This window comes from Oncorhynchus mykiss, chromosome 7, assembly GCF_013265735.2.
Source record: "Oncorhynchus mykiss isolate Arlee chromosome 7, USDA_OmykA_1.1, whole genome shotgun sequence".
Taxonomy (NCBI): domain Eukaryota; kingdom Metazoa; phylum Chordata; class Actinopteri; order Salmoniformes; family Salmonidae; genus Oncorhynchus; species Oncorhynchus mykiss.
In genome coordinates this window covers 44,622,824-44,645,527 of record NC_048571.1, presented here as the reverse complement: position 1 = coordinate 44,645,527, position 22,704 = coordinate 44,622,824, and the positions used below count along the sequence as shown (strand labels likewise).

The following is a 22,704-nucleotide window of genomic DNA, read 5'->3' as shown; positions in this document are numbered from 1 at the left end:
ACAACTGAAATGAATAGTCTCAGTCACAGCAAGACTTTGAAAACCTCCTGCAAAAACAAAAGATGAGGAAGATACGCTTCTAAGAAAATAATTTGATCTATGAAAACGACATTTTTGTAGCGCTATAATTAAAGTCGTAATCTTGGGAAACGTGTTGATTATGTTGATCGTGTGTTTATTCGTAATCAACAATACATTTAACGATCCTCCTTGAGGACTTTTAACCTAAAATAGGTATCATATAATGAATCTAACCGACAACATTTCTGAGACGTTTGTTTTACCAATTTATCAAATCAAATCACATTTTATTGGTCACATACACGTGTTTAGCAGATGTTATTGTGGGTGTAGTGAAATGCTTGTGCTTTTAGCTCCGACAGTGCAGTAACATGTTTTTGTCGTGATGTTTAATCACTTTATTCGTCTTGAAATGTTTACCTTAAATTAAGATCATTCATTGAATCCTGATGTACATTTGAGTAAATCATCAAATTAAGCGTATTGCTCTCGATTTTCTTTTCTTCCTTTCTTGTATCTTATTTACAGGAAACTCCGACTTCCAAATGTGCATGTATAGGCCTGGTACATATTGTTTCAACATCGTGCCTTGTGCTAATGATTTTGGTTACTTTTAACTCACAAAATGATTGTTTTCTGCCCACGTCCAACAACAAGTAGCAGCCATGTTTGGTTTTATCTCATTACTCAAGATCAGTTACGAAACAATTTGTTCTTTAAATGGCAAGAAAAAAAAAAAGTTTTTTTTTTTTTTGTGCCCACACCAGTGTAAATGGAGATGTACTAACACGGCTTCCTTTGAATTTTTAAAAACAATGTCTCAAGTGGCATTCACTTTCACTAACATCACATATTATGTTACCACAACATACGTGGTAATTGTGATGGTACAGTGTAGTTATATTTCAGGTAGGCCTACACATTATGAGATAGTCCTGTAATTAACGTCACAAATCCCCTGCACATTCTGATGAAGAATATATCTTCACACCGTCTTAATTGATGCTTAATACATTCATCTTAGACCAAAATGTAACATTTTAAGTATTTGACATGTTGAGCCGAAATGTTAGCATAGCAATGATAGGGAGAAGCAAAATAATTAATTTGATATATTTTTTATTTATTCAAATTGACTCGATGAATCACTTTGTAGAGAACACCTTAAGGCGCAAATAAAGTGAGTGAACATCACAACTGCAACTTTGATACATTTCCAAGAGATACTGGTACTCCACTAGTTTGGCTTAGCTCTCTTGGTAGAGCATGGTGCTTGAAACTCCAGGATAATGGGTTCCATCCCCATGGGGGCACCGTATGAAAATATATGTAGTCACTACTGTAAATTGCTCTGGATACGAGTGTATGTAAAGTCTAACAGGCTCGAAGAATAAACAAGGGTTTTAGAATGAGAAAAATGTGTTCTCCAGTTGTTCAGGTAATGTAAGCAACATTTTCACATGTCAAGACTGATCCTAAAACAGATCAAATACTGCTCGTCACAGAGTGATTTTGTTAAGTAATCCTCATGGAGGGACGTTGGCGCCGTAGCTCATGTTCATCAATGTCAAATATATAACTGATATATGCTTCACAGAAGATGCTCAATACAATGTCAATATGACTATATCACTACACAAATGTAGAGGCAATACGTTTGTATCTTATAGAGTTTGAACTTCAAAACAGATCAATCAAAGAAATCAAAAATATATTGACGACATAACACCCATTTGGGTTGGAAGTCCTCTAAGAGAACCATTGCAGCTGATGTTGACCATGAATGAACACATGATCAACATAATCAACATATTTTTCATGAAACATAAATTATTATGATTTAATTTTAACACTACAAAAATGTAGCTTTTGTAGATCGGATCATTTTCTCAGGAAAATGCTTCGACTTCAGCACAACTGAAGTAAAGTTCTCATTCACAGCAAGACTTTTTAAACATCCTGCAACAGCAAAATGGGAATTCTTATTATCCCCACATTAAAAATAGATGACAATTGTCCATTGTGGTTGTCTGAGTGGAGCTCCAGTCTGTAGGTCTCAAACAAGGCCTCCAGAGGGCGATGTTGACGGGACTCTAATATTTGCAGATGCTGGGCTGGGAGGATGAGGCAGGTCACTCTCCCTCCTGTTCTTATCAGAGGATGGCTGCAGGCTCTGGAAGTGGCTCAGCAGGCTTCTCTGGGACTGTGTCTTCACCTCATCTTTAGGCAGGAAGTGAACAATCTCTTGGACACACTTGGAGTAACCCTGATTGACAGGTGCTGAGCAGGAGGAGGAAATCCTCCTGATTGGCTGGTCTTGTTGCTGTCATCTCAGGAAGCAAACTGTAATCTCCAGGATGTTGAAATTCTCCAGCTTGGGGTCGGACTGCTGATTAAGGATCTCTGGAACCAGAAAAGACCTGAATTGCTAAATGCTGTTGTTGATACGAGCTCTGTATAACTTCTCCAATGGCTTTCTTAGCTGCAAGAAGAGAAAATGAGTGATTAATTACATAAGGCTGGTGTGTGACATTATTGAAACAAAAAATAAATCAATCAATACAATTGAATAAATGTCATTGAATTTGAATCTTCAATTTACCTTGTTTGTCAGAGTCAGGTGCTCCTTAGAGTAGATCATAGCTGAAGTGATTGTAGGTGCCATGGCTGGATCTCTGTGCTGTAGAGGTCTTTGTGGAGAGAATCTGATCTCTACTGGCATCATCTCTCCTATATATTGTCCCAGATCTGCATATGAATGTGTGGGTCTTGGGCTTGTTGGAGTTTCTCACAGTCTGTGGTCAATGGGAGAGCTTGGGAGGACAGTGAGGAGTGTGGAGCTGCCACATGCTCAGTGTTCTTATTGCTGGGGGACAATGGTCACGTCTCAGGGGAACAGGTGGAGGGGTGGGGGTGATGGAGGGTGACTGACAGAGCGCTGTGTGAATCTGGGAAAGTGGTGACCCCTAGATCTGCTGCCTGATGTTGGCATCAATGACACTAACAGAGCACACGCTCATCATTACAACTTACAGGTGAGACTGACACAGATTCTCTAATTTAACGTACAGTGTTGTTAATCTCCACCTGTAAGGAGATTGTTGAATGTAATATTCTGTATCCAAGCTTCATCACTGACTTAGAAACATTTTATTCTCTCCATGGATATGACTTCTGAAATGAATTAACGACTCTACAATATGGTTTTACTTCGCACATACCGGTAGTTACATTTAACAATATGATGATGTGTGACAATGTATCACAATTTTAATTCCTGTTTAAATTCATACATATTTAAATGTTCAGTCAGTCAGAATGTTTGGGAATACATAATATTTTAGACAACATTAACAGGTGAGTGGATAGATACCAGGATAATGTATACCTTGGTGTTCAGTATTTTAGTGGTCATCAGTATCAATAGCAAGGATGCTCTTAACTCAGTATTAGTAGTTATAAGGTCAAGCATTCTGGAGTTCAAACGTAGCAGATGTGTCCTCTGTCTTGAGGCCACTGGTCAGTGTGAGTAGAGAGCTGATCTGAGTTTCCCACACTGAGTCCTGTGTGCTGTGATCAATGCATTACAAAAGCTGCTCAGTGGACCATTAGTGACGGCTATTGACTATGTGTTGTACTAAAGACAGAGGCTGACATCACAGACCTTCTGGATTCTGGAGGGAAAGATCAGCACTGGCAAGATTATACTAACAGGACATACCTTTATAAATACATTTTCATCCTATCATGGCTTAGAACACATGATATTGAGTACTCTGTTGAAAATGATTGTCTGTGATTTGTTTCATTATAAATTGACAAAGGGTTAACTCTTGTATGCCTAATTGGATTTGATAGCTGTTCACTTTTTATCACACAAACAAATGAACTGTATGAATGCACTGAATAAAACTGTCCATCAACAAGATAGAGAAAGCCTATCATAACTTGGTTAAATATATCAGAATTTGCTTTATTTAATCATTATTGTATTTCCCTCCTAAGAAAGAGTAAGAAATAACCCAATATACCCCTTCCCACCCATTCTATCCCCTGAACAATTGAAGTGTGCCTTTTCACCATAGAGAATCACAGGTGCTGGTGGGACTGATGAGGACACTAAACTGTGACTCTGCTCTCCAGAGCTTTCCCACACTTTTCCCATTGAGAGAGCTTACACCAAACAATGTAACTGTAACTTGTTAAATGCTAATTCATCTCTACACAAGCAGTTCCTATCAATCCCTTGGGGATGAAGCTCATTACACAAATATTTATCTTAAGCAACAGATAATCAATTCACTGTTACAGAGAATCAATTCTCTGTTTATACAAAGAAATATAATGTTTTCAACCATGCCCCACATAGAAACAGAATAAAAAACATAATTAATAACTACATTCATTTTGAAGAAGGGGTAAGTACTGCCTAAAAGTGCTTTCAAAATGCATAAAAAATGTTGTGGGATTATCAGAAATATATCCATTGATTTCCCATAGAGACACAGTCCCCCACTCTAACCTCTGACAGTCCAGGGTCGAGGTCCCAGTCTATTGTCCTGAAGGGGCCCTGTGAGTGAATTCTCATCGGTTTCCCACATTCTCTCCATTCACTGCTTTCAATGGAGGAACAATAGAAGTGTGTCTTATTACACATCACATTAGCTATTGAGTTTGAGGGACACAGCTGCTCTAAACATTTAAAGCATTAAGATGACAGTACTAGTTTTTGCCCAACACCTGGAATCACTGATATATTATGACTAAACTAAAATAATTGATCACATTCTGAAACACTGAAAATACATTTATTTAAAACAGGTGCATCAATAAAAAACACATGAGTCATGTCTCCTAAGGAAGTCAGAATGATGATCACTTACATCTCTATAGTTCATTACACCTTTACTACAACAAGATATGATATGACTGTTATGTTTTATATAAAAACAATTACTGTAAAATAATCATGTTTGACTAGAAATGTCTCTTAACTTTGATATTACTCTGTAGATTTTGAATGAAGCACCTAGAGATAAAAATGAATATATTGATTCAATTGAGTTTGCATTCCAATGCAGTCAATATCATTCTGCATAGTCTTGGGTCATCATTGTTATTGTATTTGAATCAGACACTTTATCTATGTGGAGTTTCATAAATCAGTAATTTAATAATGTAATGTTGTTGGAGGATTGTCTTTGTCAAGAAAAGAATGAAGCAACAGACAAAAAATATTTCATTTGATGATTTGTGTATTTATTCAGACTGACTCAATGAGTCACATCATTGAATACCTTAATTTAAGGTAAATATTTCAAGAGAAATACAGTGATTAAACATCACAACAAGAACTTGAACAAATCTCCAAGATATGATACTCTATCAGAGTATAGGATACAAAGTTAATGTCTTTATAAAATACAAAATAATTGTTTCAAATAAACAAGGGTTTTTCAATTAGACATTTCTTTCTCCCATTTGCAAAAAGCACATTATTCAAATAACATGATCAATAATTTCACAAATGAAGTTCGATCTTTAAACAAATCAAATATTGTTAATCACAGAGTGATGATAGCAGGTATAATACCCAGTTTGGGTAAATAATCCTCACGGAGGAACATTGATGCTGTAGCTCAAGTTGATCAATATCAAATATATAACTGATACATGCTTCACAGAAGATGCTCAATACAATGTCAATATGACTATATCACTACACAAATGTAGAGGTAAAAAATTACTCACATTTTCAGACCATAAAAACACATTATTCAATTACAATCACAAACAGATTGATGATATAGCATCCATTTTGGGTTAGAAGTTCTCATAGAGAACCATTAGTTATTGTTCATCATGAATATAAAAACAAGATTAATGTAATCAACACGTTTCACAAAACATGAACTTATTTCAATTATCGATTTGATCATTTTCTCAGAGAACGTTAACTTCTTCAGTACAACTTTAATTAAACGTCTCACAGCAAGACTTAAAAAACTCCTGCATAAGCAGAAGATGAAGAATCTATTTTATTATACTCATTACTGTCCATGAAATTAATCTTAGACCAACATGGTCCATCTGTTGTGTTTGTCTGAGTGGAGCTCCAATCTGTAGGTCTCTACCAGGGCCTCCAGGGGGCGATGTTGACTGGACTCTTCTCTTTGCTGATGCTGTGCTGGGCTGGGGAGCTCAGCTGAGGACGGTCAATCTCCCTCCTGTTCTTATCAGAGGATGGCTGCAGGCTCTGGAAGTGTCGCAGCAGTCTTCTCTGGGACTGTGACTTCTGCTCATCTTTAGACAGGAAGTGAACAATCTCATGGACACACCTGGAGTAACCCTGATTGACAGGTGCTGAGCAGGAGGAGGAGCTCACTGGCTGGTTCTGTTGCTGTCGTCTCAGGAAGCAAACTGTCATCTCCAGGATGTCGGCTTTGTCCAGCTTAGAGTCGGACTGCTGGTTGAGGATCTCTGGAACCAGGAGAGACTTGAGCTGCTCAATGCTGTTGTTGATACGATCTCTGCGTAACTTCTCCACCACTGGCTTTCTTAGCTGCAAGAAGAGAAGAGGAAACATTAATAAGATTTTTCTGGTGTATGACATTATTGAAACAGATTAACAATCAATCAATACAATAGAATAAATGTAATTGAATTTGAATCTTCAATTGACCTTGTTTGTCAGACTCAGGTGCTCCTTAGGGTAGATCATAGTTGAAGTGATTGTAGGTACCATGGCTGGATCTCTGTGCTGTAGAGGTCTGTGTAGAGAGAATCTGATCTCTACTAGCTTCATCTCTCCTATATATTGTCCCAAATCTGCATATGAATGTGTGGGTCTTGGGCTTGTTGGAGTTTCTCACAGTCTGTAGCCAATGGGAGAGCTTGGGAGGACAGTGGGGAGTGTGGAGCTGCCACATGCTCAGTGATCTTATTGCTGGGGGACAATGGTCACGTCTCAGGGGAACAGGTGGAGGGGTGGGGTGATGGAGAGTGACTAACAGAGCGCTGTGTGAATCTGGGAAAGTGGTGACCCCTAGATCTGCTGCCTGATGTTGGCATCAATGACACTAACAGAGCACACGCTCATCATTACAACTTACACGTGAGACTGACACAGATTCTCTAATTTAACGTACAGTGTTGTTAATCTCCACCTGTAAGAACATTGTTGAATGTAATATTCTGTATCCAAGCTTCATCACTGACTTAGAAACATTTTATTCTCTCCATGGATATGACTTCTGAAATGAATTAACGACTCTACAATATGGTTTTACTTCGCACATACCGGTAGTTACATTTAACAATATGATGATGTGTGACAATGTATCACAATTTTAATTCCTGTTTAAATTCATACATATTTAAATGTTCAGTCAGTCAGAATGTTTGGGAATACATAATATTTTAGACAACATTAACAGGTGAGTGGATAGATACCAGGATAATGTATACCTTGGTGTTCAGTATTTTAGGGGTCATCAGTATCAATAGCAAGGATGCTCTTAACTCAGTATTAGTAGTTATAAGGTCAAGCATTCTGGAGTTCAAACGTAGCAGATGTGTCCTCTGTCTTGAGGCCACTGGTCAGTGTGAGTAGAGAGCTGATCTGAGTTTCCCACACTGAGTCCTGTGTGCTGTGATCAATGCATTACAAAAGCTGCTCAGTGGACCATTAGTGACGGCTATTGACTCTGTGTTGTACTAAAGACAGAGGCTGACATCACAGACCTTCTGGATTCTGGAGGGAAAGATCAGCACTGGCAAGATTATACTAACAGGACATACCTTTATAAATACATTTTCATCCTTTAACTTAATGGTATAAAACACATGATATTGAGTACTCTGTTGAAAATGATTGTCTGTGATTTGTTTCATTATAAATTGACAAAGGGTTAACTCTTGTATGCCTAATTGGATTTGATAGCTGTTCACTTTTTATCACACAAACACATGAACTGTATGAATGCACTGAATAAAACTGTCCATCAACAAGATAGAGAAAGCCTATCATAACTTGGGTAAATATATCAGAAATTGCTTTATTTAATTATTATTGTATTTCCCTCCTAAGAAAGAGTAAGAAATAACCCAATATACCCCTTCCCACCCATTCTATCCCCTGAACAATTGAAGTGTGCCTTTTCACCATAGAGAATCACAGGTGCTGGTGGGACTGATGAGGACACTAAACTGTGACTCTGCTCTCCAGAGCTTTCCCACACTTTTCCCATTGAGAGAGCTTCCACTAAACAACACAACTGTGCCTTGTTAAATGCTAATTCATCTCTACACAAGCAGTTCCTATCAATCCCTTGGGGTGTGAAGCTCAATACACAAATATGTATCCTAAGCAACAGATAAAGATTCACTGTTACAGAGAATCAATTCTCTGTTTATACAAAGAAATATACTGTTTTCAACCATGTCCCACATAGAAACAGAATAAAAACATCATTAATAACTGCATTAATTTTGAAGAAGGGGTAAGTACTGCCTAAAAGTGCTTTCAAAATGCAAAAAAATATATATTTTGAACTGTTTTTCTAAAACATATGTTTAAGCAGATTTCTAAATTCAAGACCCAAATAGTAAACATTAAATGTGGGATTATCAGAAATATATCCATTGATTTCCCATAGAGACACAGTCCCCCACTCTAACCTCTGACAGTCCCAGTCTATTGTCCTGAAGGGGCCCTGTGAGTGAATTCTCATCGGTTTCCCACATTCTCTCCATTCACTGCTTTCAATGGAGGAACAATAGAAGTGTGTCTTATTACACATCACATTAGCTATTGAGTTTGAGGGGCACAGCTGCTCTAAACATTTAAAGCATTAAGATGACAGTACTAGTTTTTGCCCAACACCTGGAATCACTGATATATTATGACTAAACTAAAATAATTGATCACATTCTGAAACACTGAAAATACATTTATTTAAAACAGGTGCATCAATAAAAAACACATGAGTCATGTCTCCTAAGGAAGTCAGAATGATGATCACTTACATCTCTATAGTTCATTACACCTTTACTACAACAAGATATGATATGACTGTTATGTTTTATATAAAAACAATTACTGTAAAATAATCATGTTTGACTAGAAATGTCTCTTAACTTTGATATTACTCTGTAGATTTTGAATGAAGCACCTAGAGATAAAAATGAATATATTGATTCAATTGAGTGTTGCATTCCAATGCAGTCAATATAATTTCTGCATAGTCTTGGGTCATCATTGTTATTGCATTTGAATCAGCCACTTTATCTATGTGGAGTTTCATAAATCAGTAATTTAATAATGTAATGTTGTTGGAGGATTGTCTTTGTCAAGAAAAGAATGAAGCAACAGACAAAAAATATTTCATTTGATGATTTGTGTATTTATTCAGACTGACTCAATGAGTCACATCATTGAATACCTTAATTTAAGGTAAATATTTCAACAGAAATACAGTGATTAAACATCACAACAAGAACTTGAACAAATCTCCAAGATATGATACTCTATTAGAGTACAGGATACAAAGTTACTTTCTTTATGAAAGACAAAATAATTGTTTAAAATAATCGTATTTGTCAAGTAGACATTATTTTAATCACATTTGCAATAAACACATTATTCAAATAACATGATCGATAATTTCACAAAGAAGTTCGATCTTTAAACAAATCAAATATTGTTAATCACAGAGTGATGATAGCAGGTATAATACCCAGTTTGGGTAAATAATCCTCACGGAGGAACATTGATGCTGTAGCTCAAGTTGATCAATATCAAATATATAACTGATACATGCTTCACAGAAGATGCTCAATACAATGTCAATATGACTATATCACTACACAAATGTAGTGGTAAAAAATTACTCACATTTTCAGACCATAACAACAGATTCATCAAATACAATCACACACAGATTGATGATATTGCATCCATTTTGGGTTAGAAGTTCACATAGAGAACCATTAGTTATTGTTCATCATGAATATAAACACATGATCAATATAATCTACATGTTTCACAAAACATAAAGGTTATGATGATTTCAATTAACACTACAAAAATGTAGTTTTCATCGATCAGATTATTTTCTTGGAAAAATGTTTTAACTTCAGTTCAACTGAAATGAAATGTCTCAATCACAACAAGACTTTTAAAAACTCCTGCTTAAGCAGAAAACAATGAATATATTTTATTATACTCATTAATGTCCATGAAATTAATCTTAGACCAACATGGTCCATCCATTGTGTTTGTCTGAGTGGAGCTCCAATCTATAGGTCTCTACCAAGGCCTCCAGGGGGCGATGTTGACTGGACTCTTGTCTTTGCTGATGCTGTGCTGGGCTGGGGAGCTCAGCTGAGGACGGTCAATCTTCCTCTTGTTCTCATCAGAGGATGGCTGCAGGCTCTGGAAGTGGCTCAGCAGTCTTCTCTGGGACTGTGACTTCTGCTCACATTTAGAAAGGAAGTGAACAATCTCTTGGACACACCTGGAGTAACCCTGATTGACAGGTGCTGAGCAGGAAGAGGAGCTCACTGGCTGGTTCTGTTTCTGTTGTCTCAGGAAGCAAACTGTCATCTCCAGGATGTCGGCTTTGTCCAGCTTAGAGTCGGACTGCTGGTTGAGGATCTCTGGAACCAGGAGAGACTTGAGTTGCTCAATGCTGTTGTTGATACGATCTCTGCGTAACTTCTCCACCACTGGCTTTCTTATCTGCAAGAAGAGATGAGTCATCAAAACCTTGTTCTGTAATATGGCATTACTGAAGCAAATAAACAATCAATCAATACAATTGAATGAATGTCACTGAATTTGAATCTTCAATTTACCTTTTTTGTCAGAGTCAGGTGCTCCTTAGAGTAGATCATAGTTGAAGTGATTGTAGGTACCATAGCTGGATCTCTGTGCTGTAGAGGTCTGTGTAGAGAGAATCTGATCTCTATTGGCTTCATCTCTCCTATATATTGTCCCAAATCTGCATATGAATGTGTGGGTCTTGGGCTTGTTGGAGTTTCTCACAGTCTGTAGCCAATGGGAGAGCTTGGGAGAACAGTGAGGAGTGTGGAGCTGCCACATGCTCAGTGTTCTTATTGCTGGGGGACAATGGTCACGTCTCAGGGGACTAGGTGGAGGGGTGGGGGTGATGGAGAGTGACTGACAAAGCGCTGTGTGAATCTGGGAAAGTGGTGACCCCTAGATCTGCTGCCTGATGTTGGGATTAATGACACTGACAGAGCACACGCTCATCATCACAATTTACACTTGTGGGACTGACACAGATTCTCTACATGAGAATGTTGTAACACCTAATCCCTTCTGATGGTTGTATTGCAAAATAAAGTGTCAAATTTGACAGTAAAATATTTTTTAAAAAAAATTTAATATAGATTTCTAGCTATAATCAACAGAGACTTTAAGAACATTGTCACCTTTGAAACCTAATATTGTATAGTTAGTTATAAGTTAATAAGGTAACTGCCAAAATAAAGGAAACACCAACACAAAGTGGCTTAATAGTATGTTGGGTCACCACGAGCCAGAACAGCTTCAATGCACCTTGACATAGATTCTACAAGTGTCTGGAACTCTATTGGAGCGACGCGACACAATTCTTTCACAATAAATTCCATCATTTGGTGTTTTGTTGATGGTGGTGGAAACGCTGTCTCAATCGCCGCTCCAGAATCTCCTGTAAGTGTTCAATTGGGTTGAGATCTGGTGACTGAGACGCCCATGGCATTTGGTTTACATCGGTTTTATGCTCATCCAACCATTCAGTGACCAGTCGTGCCTTGTGGATGGGGGCATTGTCGTCCTATTTGGCCATAGTCATGTTAGCCAAAACAATGGCCTGCCCAGCATTTCTATACATGACGCTAAGCATGATGGGATGTTAATTGCCTAATTCATTCAGTTAACACACCTGTGTGGAAGCACCTGCTTTCGATATACTTTGCATCCCTCATTTACTCAAGTGTTTCCATTATCTTGGCAGTTACCTGTATGTTGCATTGCGATACTGCTCTTGTGTCTGTGTATTTGAAGATTTGGCAGACTACTGCCAGAGTAGAGTTCAAACGTAGCAGATGTGTCCTCTGTCTTGAGGCCACTGGTCAGTGTGAGTAGAGAGCTGATCTGAGTTTCCCACACTGAGTCCTGTGTGCTGTGATCAATGCATTACAAAAGCTGCTCAGTGGACCATTAGTGACGGCTATTGACTCTGTGTTGTACTAAAGACAGAGGCTGACATCACGGGCCATCTGGATTCTGGAGGGAAACTACCACTGGCTCCTTCCGTACTGTTGTATATATTGATTTCATTTTATTCAGATATTAAAATGTTTCAGACTACATTACTGAATATCTTTTTTCATCTTTTTTTTGTGGACAATTTTATTGTTATTTGTTGTTATATTGATGTAAAGAATGAAGCTGCCAAAGACCTTAAACTGTGACTCCGCTCTCCAGAGCTTTCCCACACTTTGTCCTAGGATGGAAATATCTTTAAACAATAGAAGTGTGCCTTGTTAAATGCTAATTCTTCTCTTCATACAACCAATTCCCCAAAGGTGCCTGGTGAGAAACTTGGTAGTTAAATATGACTCCATTTCAGTATGACTCAACTGCAAGTGTGCTTAGGCACAAGAGTGAAACAACAGCCATGCGACAGCCATGATCAATTATCACCTAATTACGGATGCCTTTTTTAAATCAGGAAACCAATTAGTGCAATGATGTGATTTATCAGAAGTTGAGCATGTTACTGACTTGACCTTTGCCCCGACAACATCTGTTTAATCTGATACACATCTTAAAAGAATAGTTGCATTGCAGTAAGTCAGGATATAACGGATATAATAGTTCTAGCCCTGTAACTTCGTTGGTGCTTGAACACATTCCGCTAAGAATACAGCGAAAGGTTTTCTGTGGTTTTCTGAGCTGTCCAAGGTGTACAACGTTCTAAGTACAGCATTGTGTGTTCATTCCTGCACTATCTTAGTAAGTTATTCTCTTATGTTATGTCAGTTTTTTTTTTTTAACACACCGGGCCTGGACTGTACACGTATTCACTTCCTGGTTTCTTACTTTCCATGTGATGCTTTCTTGTGCTATAAAAATGTACCAAATGTTGGCTTGTTGACTGTCCAAGTTCACAAGCTACTGTAGAGGTATGAATGGCCCTTTAGTATAATATACTTTCCCGTTTTTTGTGTCACTTCATGTCAGGAGCATAAAACGGAGAGAAGAAATCATTCCTACATGAGATATAACATACAGTATGTACCTAATGCCGTCATCCCTCTGGGGATTGCCAATGGAGAGATGTGTTTTGAAGACAACATGAAAAGACACGTGAAATATATGCTGAAAATATTTATTTAGTCTTTGAATTAAACACTTTAGGTACATGTAAAAACACTTTAGGCACATTTGTGTATTAGGCACATTTATATGTGTGTGAAGCCATTCATTAGTAGTTGAAAACAAAATAAACAGTAAGTTTTAAAATAACAATCATAACATTTCCTCTTAGTGTAAAGGCTAGCAGGGTTCAAATTCGACATTGACTCACCTACCCTAAGAAAGTGGGATGAACCAATGGTCACATTGTCCATACTTCTACATTGTAACAAGAGTGCCCAGCACTCGCTAACTCAATCTCCGAGGACAAGTGTTTACAATCAGAGTAACCCGCTCTGCTTTCTTCCAGGTAGCAGAGATCACCAAACACATCCAAGGTTGACTTTCTCATAGAAAGGATAGAGCAGTACGACTGCTAATAACAATGCATGCAAATGCATTTCTAAATCATTTCGACAGAATTGAAATATACACAAACTAACCTTCACAAAATCACTGTAATTTTAGACAAAACCTATTTTGGACTTATTATTCATTTAACTATGTCTCTCTGTCAGTTGCGATCCAGTGTCGGCCAATCAGTTGCAGTCTATGGCAGCGCCTCAAGTGAATACATTAAGCCAACGCCACAGTAAATGTCAGCAGGGTCCTTGACCTCTGAACTGGAACCTCCACGTCCATGCATCTCTCCACTCATTGTTCAAAGCAGAGTGGTACAATGTCCTCCTCTGGAGTGGGGAAGAGACGCAGTATGTCCCTGGAATATTTGGAATAGCCCGTGGGTGACAGCAAGGCCTTCTTCGGAGTGAAAAGGGACACGGTTTTCTCCAGAATAGGAGAAATGGGAGATGTAGGGATCCCGTTCTGGAGGTGTTCTCCAATGACTATCTTCAGTTTCTCCACACCGCTGCTGCACTTCCTTTCCAGCAGAGAGAGTTTACACCTGAAAAACAACACAAGACAATCATGAACACCTCTTCTCGCTCACAGAGTTTGTATTCGTTTATTACTCTTTACGACCTGAAGCATTTCAATGTAATTCGTCATGAGTTTACCTAATGTGCTGATCTTTCACGTTCGTGCTGTTCTGAAGCGCAATGTCCAAGTAGGCGGGCATTTTCAGATGTTTGGCCTTGAGTTTGCAGCTCGTCAATAAAGTGGAGATGTTGTTCTTGGTAGGTCTTGATGGGGGTCTAGAGTTTGTGTTCTGGTAGCTCCTCTGTTCTGCTCTGTTGCGGCTGGTCTTGGGTCAGCTGATGCTTAGAGAGTCTTCATTAGGGAGCTCTGCATCTCCATGTCGTATTTATGTGCCTCCTTCTGCGCTGTCTCACGCTCTGCAGCCAATCAGAGTGCTCCGACGGTGGGACAATGGTCAGTGGGAATAATAGCTGATTCCTCACAGGACAGGTGGGATGTTTTTTTTTTATTATGCCATATGCCAAAGAGGTCGGCCACATTAGTCCCTGGGAACGTGTCTATGCCCATGAGTACACAGACAAATCATGTTCCCATGTCAAGTTGTGATACGAATCAACAAAATGGAAATATGACACATATGCTCGGATCACAAGTCTTTCTGCTCCTAGCCAACTATCATTGCAGTAGATTACAATGATATATGTGTGCACTATATCTCCGATATGGCCTTTTTACAGTAAGTTGGTCATGTCAAGAATCTAATAGATAACCTAGGCAATCTTATTTGTTGATATTAATTGGGAAATCTTTGGTCGCTGACGGTTGAGATACATAATCAACGGTCCTGGTATCCATAATATGGGGTCAATTTGTAAACTTAATCTTCAGAGTACATAGTACACACACATATACTTTTAAGAGTTTCTTTGGCAAAGATCTTGTCAAAATATTGTGCAATTCCTTAAAGTGTTTCCAAATGGAGTTAAATGGGATCCAGATCATTTGGCTGTAGGCAATGGTGGAAAAAGTACCCAATTGTCATACTTGAGTAAAAGTAAAGATACCTTCATAGAAAATGACTCGAGTAAAAGTGAAAGTCACCCAGTAAAATACTACTTGCGTAAAAGTCTAAAAGTATTTGATTTGAAATATATTTAAGTATCAAAAGTCAATGTAATTAAAAAATATATACTTACGTATCAAAAGTAAAAGTAAAAATATAAATCATTTTTCAAATGTACAGATAGTCAGGGGGCACACTCCAAAACTCAGATATAATTTACAAAGGAAGCATTTGTGTTTAGTGAGTCAGTAGGGATGACCAGGGATGTTCTCCTGATTGATAAGTGTGTGAAATTGACAATTTTCCTGTCCTGTTAAGCATTCAAAATGTAACGAGTAGTTTTGGTGTCAGGGAAAATGTACGGAGTAAAAAGTACATTATTTTCTTTAGGAATGTAGTGAAGTAAACGTAAAAGTTGTCAAAAATATAAATAGTATATGAGTACAGATAACACCCCAAAACTACTTAAGTAGTACTTGAAAGTATTTTTACTTAAGTATTTACAGCACTGTAGGTACTAGATTGCCTTATAAACCAATCCCCTCCCTTGCTTGCTGTGCAAGGGCACAGCCAGTGGGGCTTTGTGAGAGCAGACACACTTCTATTGTGTGTCAGGGCTCAGCAGACGGCATGCAGAAGTGTGGGAAGCCGTGTGTCCCTTTGGCTCCCAGCTCCAGGAAAAGGAGGGCGTGTGACTGGGGCAAGTTCAGCGTAATGCAGGGAGCCAGCTGTGCTGTGGAGCTCAGAGGAGGGACGTTTGCTGCCTGGGGCTTCTATGAAACGTGAGCCTGTATACAGACAGAAGATCATCATCGCCTCAGAGTTGCTGCACTTAGATGGAGTCACATTAGCTCGGAGGTAATCTGCTAGAGACAGATCGGTGTGAAATGACTCCAATCTGATTGATACTATTTCTCAAAGACTGTCAGCAAAAACTTGAACAAAAATGAAATACAATTTCAGTAGCCAACAAGCATTTTATATAATGTGCTGTATTCCGAAAACATTTTAGAGACTTGTCAGTCTCACACGTGTAAGTTGTAATAATGAGGAGTGTGCTCTGTCAGTGTCATTGATCCCAACAACAGGCTGCAGATCTAGAGGTCACCACTTTCCCAGATTCACACAGCGCTCTGTCAGTCACTCTCCATCACCCCACCCCTCCACCTAGTCTCCTGAGACGTGACCATTGTCCCCCAGCAATAAGAACACTGAGCATGTGGCAGCTCCACACTCCCCACTGTCCTCCCAAGCTCTCCCATTGGCTACAGACTGTGAGAAACTCCAACAAGCCCAAGACCCACACATTCATATGTAGATTTGGGACAATATATAGGAGAGATGAAGCCAGTAGAGATCAGATTCTCTCTACAAAGACCTCTACAGCACAGAGATCCAGCTATGGTACCTACAATCACTTCAACTATGATCTACTCTAAGGAGCACCTGACTCTGACAAACAAGGTAAACTTAAGATTCAAATTCAATGAAATTAATTACATTTGATTGATTGTTAATCTGCTTCAATAATGTCATACACCAGAATAAGGTTATTAATGCCTCTCATTGTCTCTTCTTGCAGCTAAGAAAGCCAGTGGTGGAGAAGTTACGCAGAGATCGTATCAACAACAGCATTGAGCAGCTCAAATCTCTCCTGGTTCCAGAGATCCTCAACCAGCAGTCCGACTCTAAGCTGGACAAAGCCGACATCCTGGAGATGACAGTTTGCTTCCTGAGACGACAGCAACAGAACCAGCCAGTGAGCTCCTCCTCCTGCTCAGCACCTGTCAATCAGGGTTACTCCAGGTGTGTCCAAGAGATTGTTCACTTCCTTTCTAAAGATGAGCAGAAGTCACAGTCCCAGAGAAGACTGCTGCGACACTTCCAGAGCCTGCAGCCATCCTCTGATAAGAACAGGAGGGAGATTGACGGTCCTCAATTGAGCTCCCTAGCCCAGCACAGCATCAGCAAAGAGAAGAATCCAGTCAACATCGCCCCCTGGAGGCCCTGGTAAAGACCTACAGATTGGAGCTCCACTCAGACAAACACAACGGATGGACCATGTTGGTCTAAGATTAATTTCATGGACAGTAATGAGTATAATAAAATATATTCTTCATCTTCTGCTTATGCAGGAGTTTTTTAAGTCTTGCTGTGAGACGTTTAATTAAAGTTGTACTGAACAAGTTAACGTTCTCTGAGAAAATGATCAAATCGATAATTGAAATAAGTTCATGTTTTGTGAAACGTGTAGATTATATTAATCTTGTTTTTATATTCATGATGAACAATAACTAATGGTTCTCTATGTGAACTTCTAACCCAAAATGGATGCTATATCATCAATCTGTTTGTGATTGTAATTGAATAATGTGTTTTTATGGTCTGAAAATGTGAGTAATTTTTTACCTCTACATTTGTGTAGTGATATAGTCATATTGACATTGTATTGAGCATCTTCTGTGAAGCATGTATCAGTTATATATTTGATATTGATCAACTTGAGCTACAGCATCAATGTTCCTCCATGAGGATTATTTATCCAAACTGGGTATTATACCTGCTATCATCACTCTGTGATTAACAATATTTGATTTGTTTAAAGATCGAACTTCATTTGTGAAATTATTGATCATGTTATTTGAATAATGTGTTTTTTGCAAATGGGAGAAAGAAATGTCTAATTGAAAAACCCTTGTTTATTTGAAACAATTATTTTGTATTTTATAAAGACATTAACTTTGTATCCTATACTCTGATAGAGTATCATATCTTGGAGATTTGTTCAAGTTCTTGTTATGATGTTTAATCACTGTATTTCTCTTGAAATATTTACCTTAAATTAAGGTATTCAATGATGTGACTCATTGAGTCAGTCTGAATAAATACACAAATCATCAAATGAAATATTTTTTGTCTGTTGCTTCATTCTTTTCTTGACAAAGACAATCCTCCAACAACATTACATTATTAAATGACTGATTTATGAAACTCCACATAGATAAAGTGGCTGATTCAAATGCAATAACAATGATGACCCAAGACTATGCAGAATGATATTGACTGCATTGGAATGCAACACTCAATTGAATCAATATATTCATTTTTATCTCTAGGTGCTTCATTCAAAATCTACAGAGTAATATCAAAGTTAAGAGACATTTCTAGTCAAACATGATTATTTTACAGTAATTGTTTTTATATAAAACATAACAGTCATATCATATCTTGTTGTAGTAAAGGTGTAATGAACTATAGAGATGTAAGTGATCATCATTCTGACTTCCTTAGGAGACATGACTCATGTGTTTTTTATTGATGCACCTGTTTTAAATAAATGTATTTTCAGTGTTTCAGAATGTGATCAATTATTTTAGTTTAGTCATAATATATCAGTGATTCCAGGTGTTGGGCAAAAACTAGTACTGTCATCTTAATGCTTTAAATGTTTAGAGCAGCTGTGTCCCTCAAACTCAATAGCTAATGTGATGTGTAATAAGACACACTTCTATTGTTCCTCCATTGAAAGCAGTGAATGGAGAGAATGTGGGAAACCGATGAGAATTCACTTACAGGGCCCCTTCAGGACAATAGACTGGGACTGTCAGAGGTTAGAGTGGGGGACTGTGTCTCTATGGGAAATCAATGGATATATTTCTGATAATCCCACATTTAATGTTTACTATTTGGGTCTTGAATTTAGAAATCTGATAAAACATGTTTTAAAAAAAAGATCAAGATATCATTTTTTTGCATTTTGAAAGCACTTTTAGGCAGTACTGACCCCTTCTTCAAAATTAATGCAATTAATTATGTTTTTATGCTGTTTGTATGTGGGGCATGGTTGAAAACATGATATTTATTTGTGTAAACATACAATTACAGCTTGAATTGATAATCTGTTGCTTAAAATAAATAGTTGTGTAATGAGCTTCACCCCCCAAGGGATTGATAGGAACTGCTTGTGTAGAGATGAATTCGCATTTAACAAGGCACAGTTGTGTTGTTTAGTGGAAGCTCTCTCAATGGGAAAAGTGTGGGAAAGCTCTGGAGAGCAGAGTCACAGTTTAGTGTCCTCATCAGTCCCACCAGCACCTGTGATTCTCTATGGTGATTAGGCACACTTCAATTGTTCAGGGGATAGAATGGGTGGTAAGGGGTATATTGGGTTATTTCTTACTCTTTCTTAGGAGGGAAATACAATAATTATTAAATAAAGCAAATTCTGATTTTTTTTACCCAAGTTATTATAGGCTTTTTCTATCATGATGATAGACTTGGTTTTATTCAGTAAATGTATGTAGTTCAGTGATTTGTATGATAAACAATGAACAGCTTTCAATTGAAATTAGGCATACAAAAGTTAACCCTTTGTCGATTTATAATGAAACAAATCACAGACAATCATTTTCAACAGAGTACTCAATATCACGTGTTTTATACCATTAAAGGATGAATATTTATTTATAAAGGTATGTCCTGTTAGTATAATCTTGCCAGTGCTGATCTTTCCCTCCAGAATCCAGAAGGTCTGTGATGTCAGCCTCTGTCTTTAGTACAACACAGAGTCAATAGCCGTCACCAATGGTCCACTGAGCAGCTTTTGTAATGCATTGATCACAGCACACAGGACTCAGTGTGGGAAACTCAGATCAGCTCTCTACTCACACTGACCAGTGGCCTCAAGACAGAGGACACATCTGCTACGTTTGAACTCCAGAATGCTTGACCTTATAACTACTAATACTGAGTTAATAGCATCCTTGCTATTGATACTGATGACCATTAAAATACTGAAAACCAAGGTGTACATTATCCTGGTATCTATCCACTCACCTGTTAATGTTGTCTAAAATCTTATATATTCCTAAACATTCTGACTGACTGAAAATATAAATATGTATGAATTTAAACAGGAATTAAAATTGTGAAACATTGTCACACATCATCATATTTTTAAATGTAAATACCGGTATGTGCGAAGTAAAACCATATTGTAGAGTCATTCATTAATATTGAAGTCATATCCATGGAGATAATAAAATGTTTCTAAGTCAGTGATGAAGCTTGGATACAGAATATTACATTCAACAATGCTCTTTCAGGTGGAGATTAATAACACTGTTCTTTTCCTTAGAGAATCAGTGTCAGTCTCACATCTGTAAGTTGTAATGATGAGCGTGTGCTCTGTTAGTGTCATTGATGGCAACATCAGGCAGCAGATCTAGGGGTCACCACTTTCCCAGATTCACACAGCGCTCTGTTAGTCACTCTCCATCACCCCCACCCCTCCACCTGTTCCCTTGAGACGTGACCATTGTCCCCCAGAAATAAGATTACTGGGCATGTGGCAGCTCCACACTCCTCACTGTCCTCCCAAGCTCTCCCATTGGCTACAGACTGTGAGAAACTCCAACAAGCCCAAGACCCACACATTCATATGCAGATTTGGGACAATATATAGGAGAGATGAAGCTAGTAGAGATCAGATTCTCTCTACACAGACCTCTACAGCACAGAGATCCAGCCATGGTACCTACAATCACTTCAACTATGATCTACCCTAAGGAGCACCTGAGTCTGACAAACAAGGTAAATTGAAGATTCAAATTCAATTACATTTCTTCTATTGTATTGATTGATTGTTAATCTGTTTCAATAATGTCATACACCAGAAAAATCGTATTAATGTTTCCTCTTCTCTTCTTGCAGCTAAGAAAGCCAGTGGTGGAGAAGTTACGCAGAGATCGTATCAACAACAGCATTGAGCAGCTCAAGTCTCTCCTGGTTCCAGAGATCCTCAACCAGCAGTCCGACTCTAAGCTGGACAAAGCCGACATCCTGGAGATGACAGTTTGCTTCCTGAGACGACAGCAACAGAACCAGCCAGTGAGCTCCTCCTCCTGCTCAGCACCTGTCAATCAGGGTTACTACAGGTGTGTCCAAGAGATTGTTCACTTCCTTTCTAAAGATGATCAGAAGTCACAGTCCCAGAGAAGACTGCTGCGACACTTCCAGAGCCTGCAGCCATCCTCTGATAAGAACAGGAGGGAGATTGACGGTCCTCAGCTGAGCTCCCCAGCCCAGCACAGCGTCAGAAAAGAGAAGAGTCCAATCAACATCGCCCCCTGGAGGCCCTGGTAGAGACCTACAGATTGGAGCTCCACTCAGACAAACACAACGGATGGACCATGTTGGTCTAAGATTAATTTCATGGACAGTAATGAGTATAATAAAATATATTCTTCATCTTCTGCTTATGCAGGAGTTTTTTAAGTCTTGCTGTGAGACGTTTAATTAAAGTTGTACTGAACAAGTTAACGTTCTCTGAGAAAATGATCAAATCGATCATTTAAATAACGTTAATGTTTTGTGAAACGTGTTGATTATATTAATCTTGTTTTTATATTCATGATCAACAATAACTTTAACGCTCCTCCATGAGAACTTTTAACCCACAATAGATATTATATAATCAGTCTGTTTGTGATTATCTATGACTGATCTGTTTGAAGTTCAAAATGTATAAGACAAAAACCTATTACCTCTACATTTGTGTAGTGATATAGTCATATTGACATTGTATTGAGCATCTTCTGTGAAGCATGTATCAGTTATATATTTGATATTGATCAACTTGAGCTACAGCATCAATGTTCCTCCGTGAGGATTATTTACCCAAACTGGGTATTATACCTGCTATCATCACTCTGTGATTAACAATATTTGATTTGTTTAAAGATCGAACTTCATTTGTGAAATTATCGATCATGTTATTTGAATATGAATTTCATTGCAAATGGGAGAAAGAAATGTCTAATTGAAAAACCCTTGTTTATTTTAAACAATTCTGTTGTCTTTTATAAAGACAGTAACTTTGTATGCAATACTCTGATAGAGTATCATGTATTGGATATTTGTTCAAGTTCTTGCTGTGATGTTTAATCACTTTATTTCTGTTGAAATATTTACCTGACGCTAAGGTTTTGGTGGTGTGACTCATTCAGTCTGTCTGAATAAATACACACATCTTCAAGTGAAACATTCTCGTCTTTTGCTTCACTCTTTTCTCCACTGAAATAAGCCTCCAATAGAGTTACGGTACTGACATGATATTCCACATCTACAGTTGAAGTGGGAAGCATACATACACTTAGGTTGGAGTCATTAAAACCCATTTTTCAACCACTCCACAAATTTCTTGCTAACAAACTATAGTTTTGGCAAGTCGATTAGGGCATCTACTTTGTGCATGACACAAGTCATTTTTCCAGCAATTGTTTACAGACAGATTATTTCATTTATAATTCAC

The 22,704-nt window shown here is 38.0% G+C and overlaps 5 protein-coding genes across 5 annotated transcripts; 2 read left to right on the top strand and 3 right to left on the bottom strand.

The window, feature by feature from the left end:
* Positions 1-5,258: 5,258 nt before the first annotated feature.
* Positions 5,259-6,838, bottom strand: LOC110527115 (transcription factor HES-5-like). The gene is made up of 2 exons (XM_021608272.2): positions 6,704-6,838; positions 5,259-6,583 (listed from the first exon to the last, which is right to left on the bottom strand). The coding sequence occupies exons 1-2, from the start codon at positions 6,824-6,826 to the stop codon at positions 6,152-6,154; spliced, it is 555 nt and encodes a 184-aa protein (XP_021463947.2). The 5' UTR covers positions 6,827-6,838; the 3' UTR covers positions 5,259-6,151.
* Positions 6,839-9,400: 2,562 nt separating this feature from the next.
* Positions 9,401-11,016, bottom strand: LOC110527859 (transcription factor HES-5-like). The gene is made up of 2 exons (XM_036983327.1): positions 10,879-11,016; positions 9,401-10,762 (listed from the first exon to the last, which is right to left on the bottom strand). Exons 1-2 carry the CDS (start codon positions 10,999-11,001, stop codon positions 10,331-10,333), a joined length of 555 nt encoding a protein of 184 aa, XP_036839222.1. The 5' UTR covers positions 11,002-11,016; the 3' UTR covers positions 9,401-10,330.
* A 2,391-nt stretch (positions 11,017-13,407) lies between these two features.
* LOC110527113 lies at positions 13,408-14,888 on the bottom strand. Its single transcript, XM_021608271.2, has 2 exons — positions 14,467-14,888; positions 13,408-14,354 (listed from the first exon to the last, which is right to left on the bottom strand). Exons 1-2 carry the CDS (start codon positions 14,526-14,528, stop codon positions 14,105-14,107), a joined length of 312 nt encoding a protein of 103 aa, XP_021463946.1. The 5' UTR covers positions 14,529-14,888; the 3' UTR covers positions 13,408-14,104.
* Positions 14,889-15,815: 927 nt separating this feature from the next.
* LOC110527858 (transcription factor HES-5-like) lies at positions 15,816-17,640 on the top strand. Its single transcript, XM_021609424.2, has 2 exons — positions 15,816-16,856; positions 16,975-17,640. Exons 1-2 carry the CDS (start codon positions 16,734-16,736, stop codon positions 17,404-17,406), a joined length of 555 nt encoding a protein of 184 aa, XP_021465099.2. The 5' UTR covers positions 15,816-16,733; the 3' UTR covers positions 17,407-17,640.
* Positions 17,641-20,846: 3,206 nt separating this feature from the next.
* Positions 20,847-22,434, top strand: LOC110527861 (transcription factor HES-5-like). Its single transcript, XM_021609427.2, has 2 exons — positions 20,847-20,984; positions 21,105-22,434. Exons 1-2 carry the CDS (start codon positions 20,862-20,864, stop codon positions 21,534-21,536), a joined length of 555 nt encoding a protein of 184 aa, XP_021465102.2. The 5' UTR covers positions 20,847-20,861; the 3' UTR covers positions 21,537-22,434.
* The last annotated feature ends 270 nt before the right edge of the window (positions 22,435-22,704 follow it).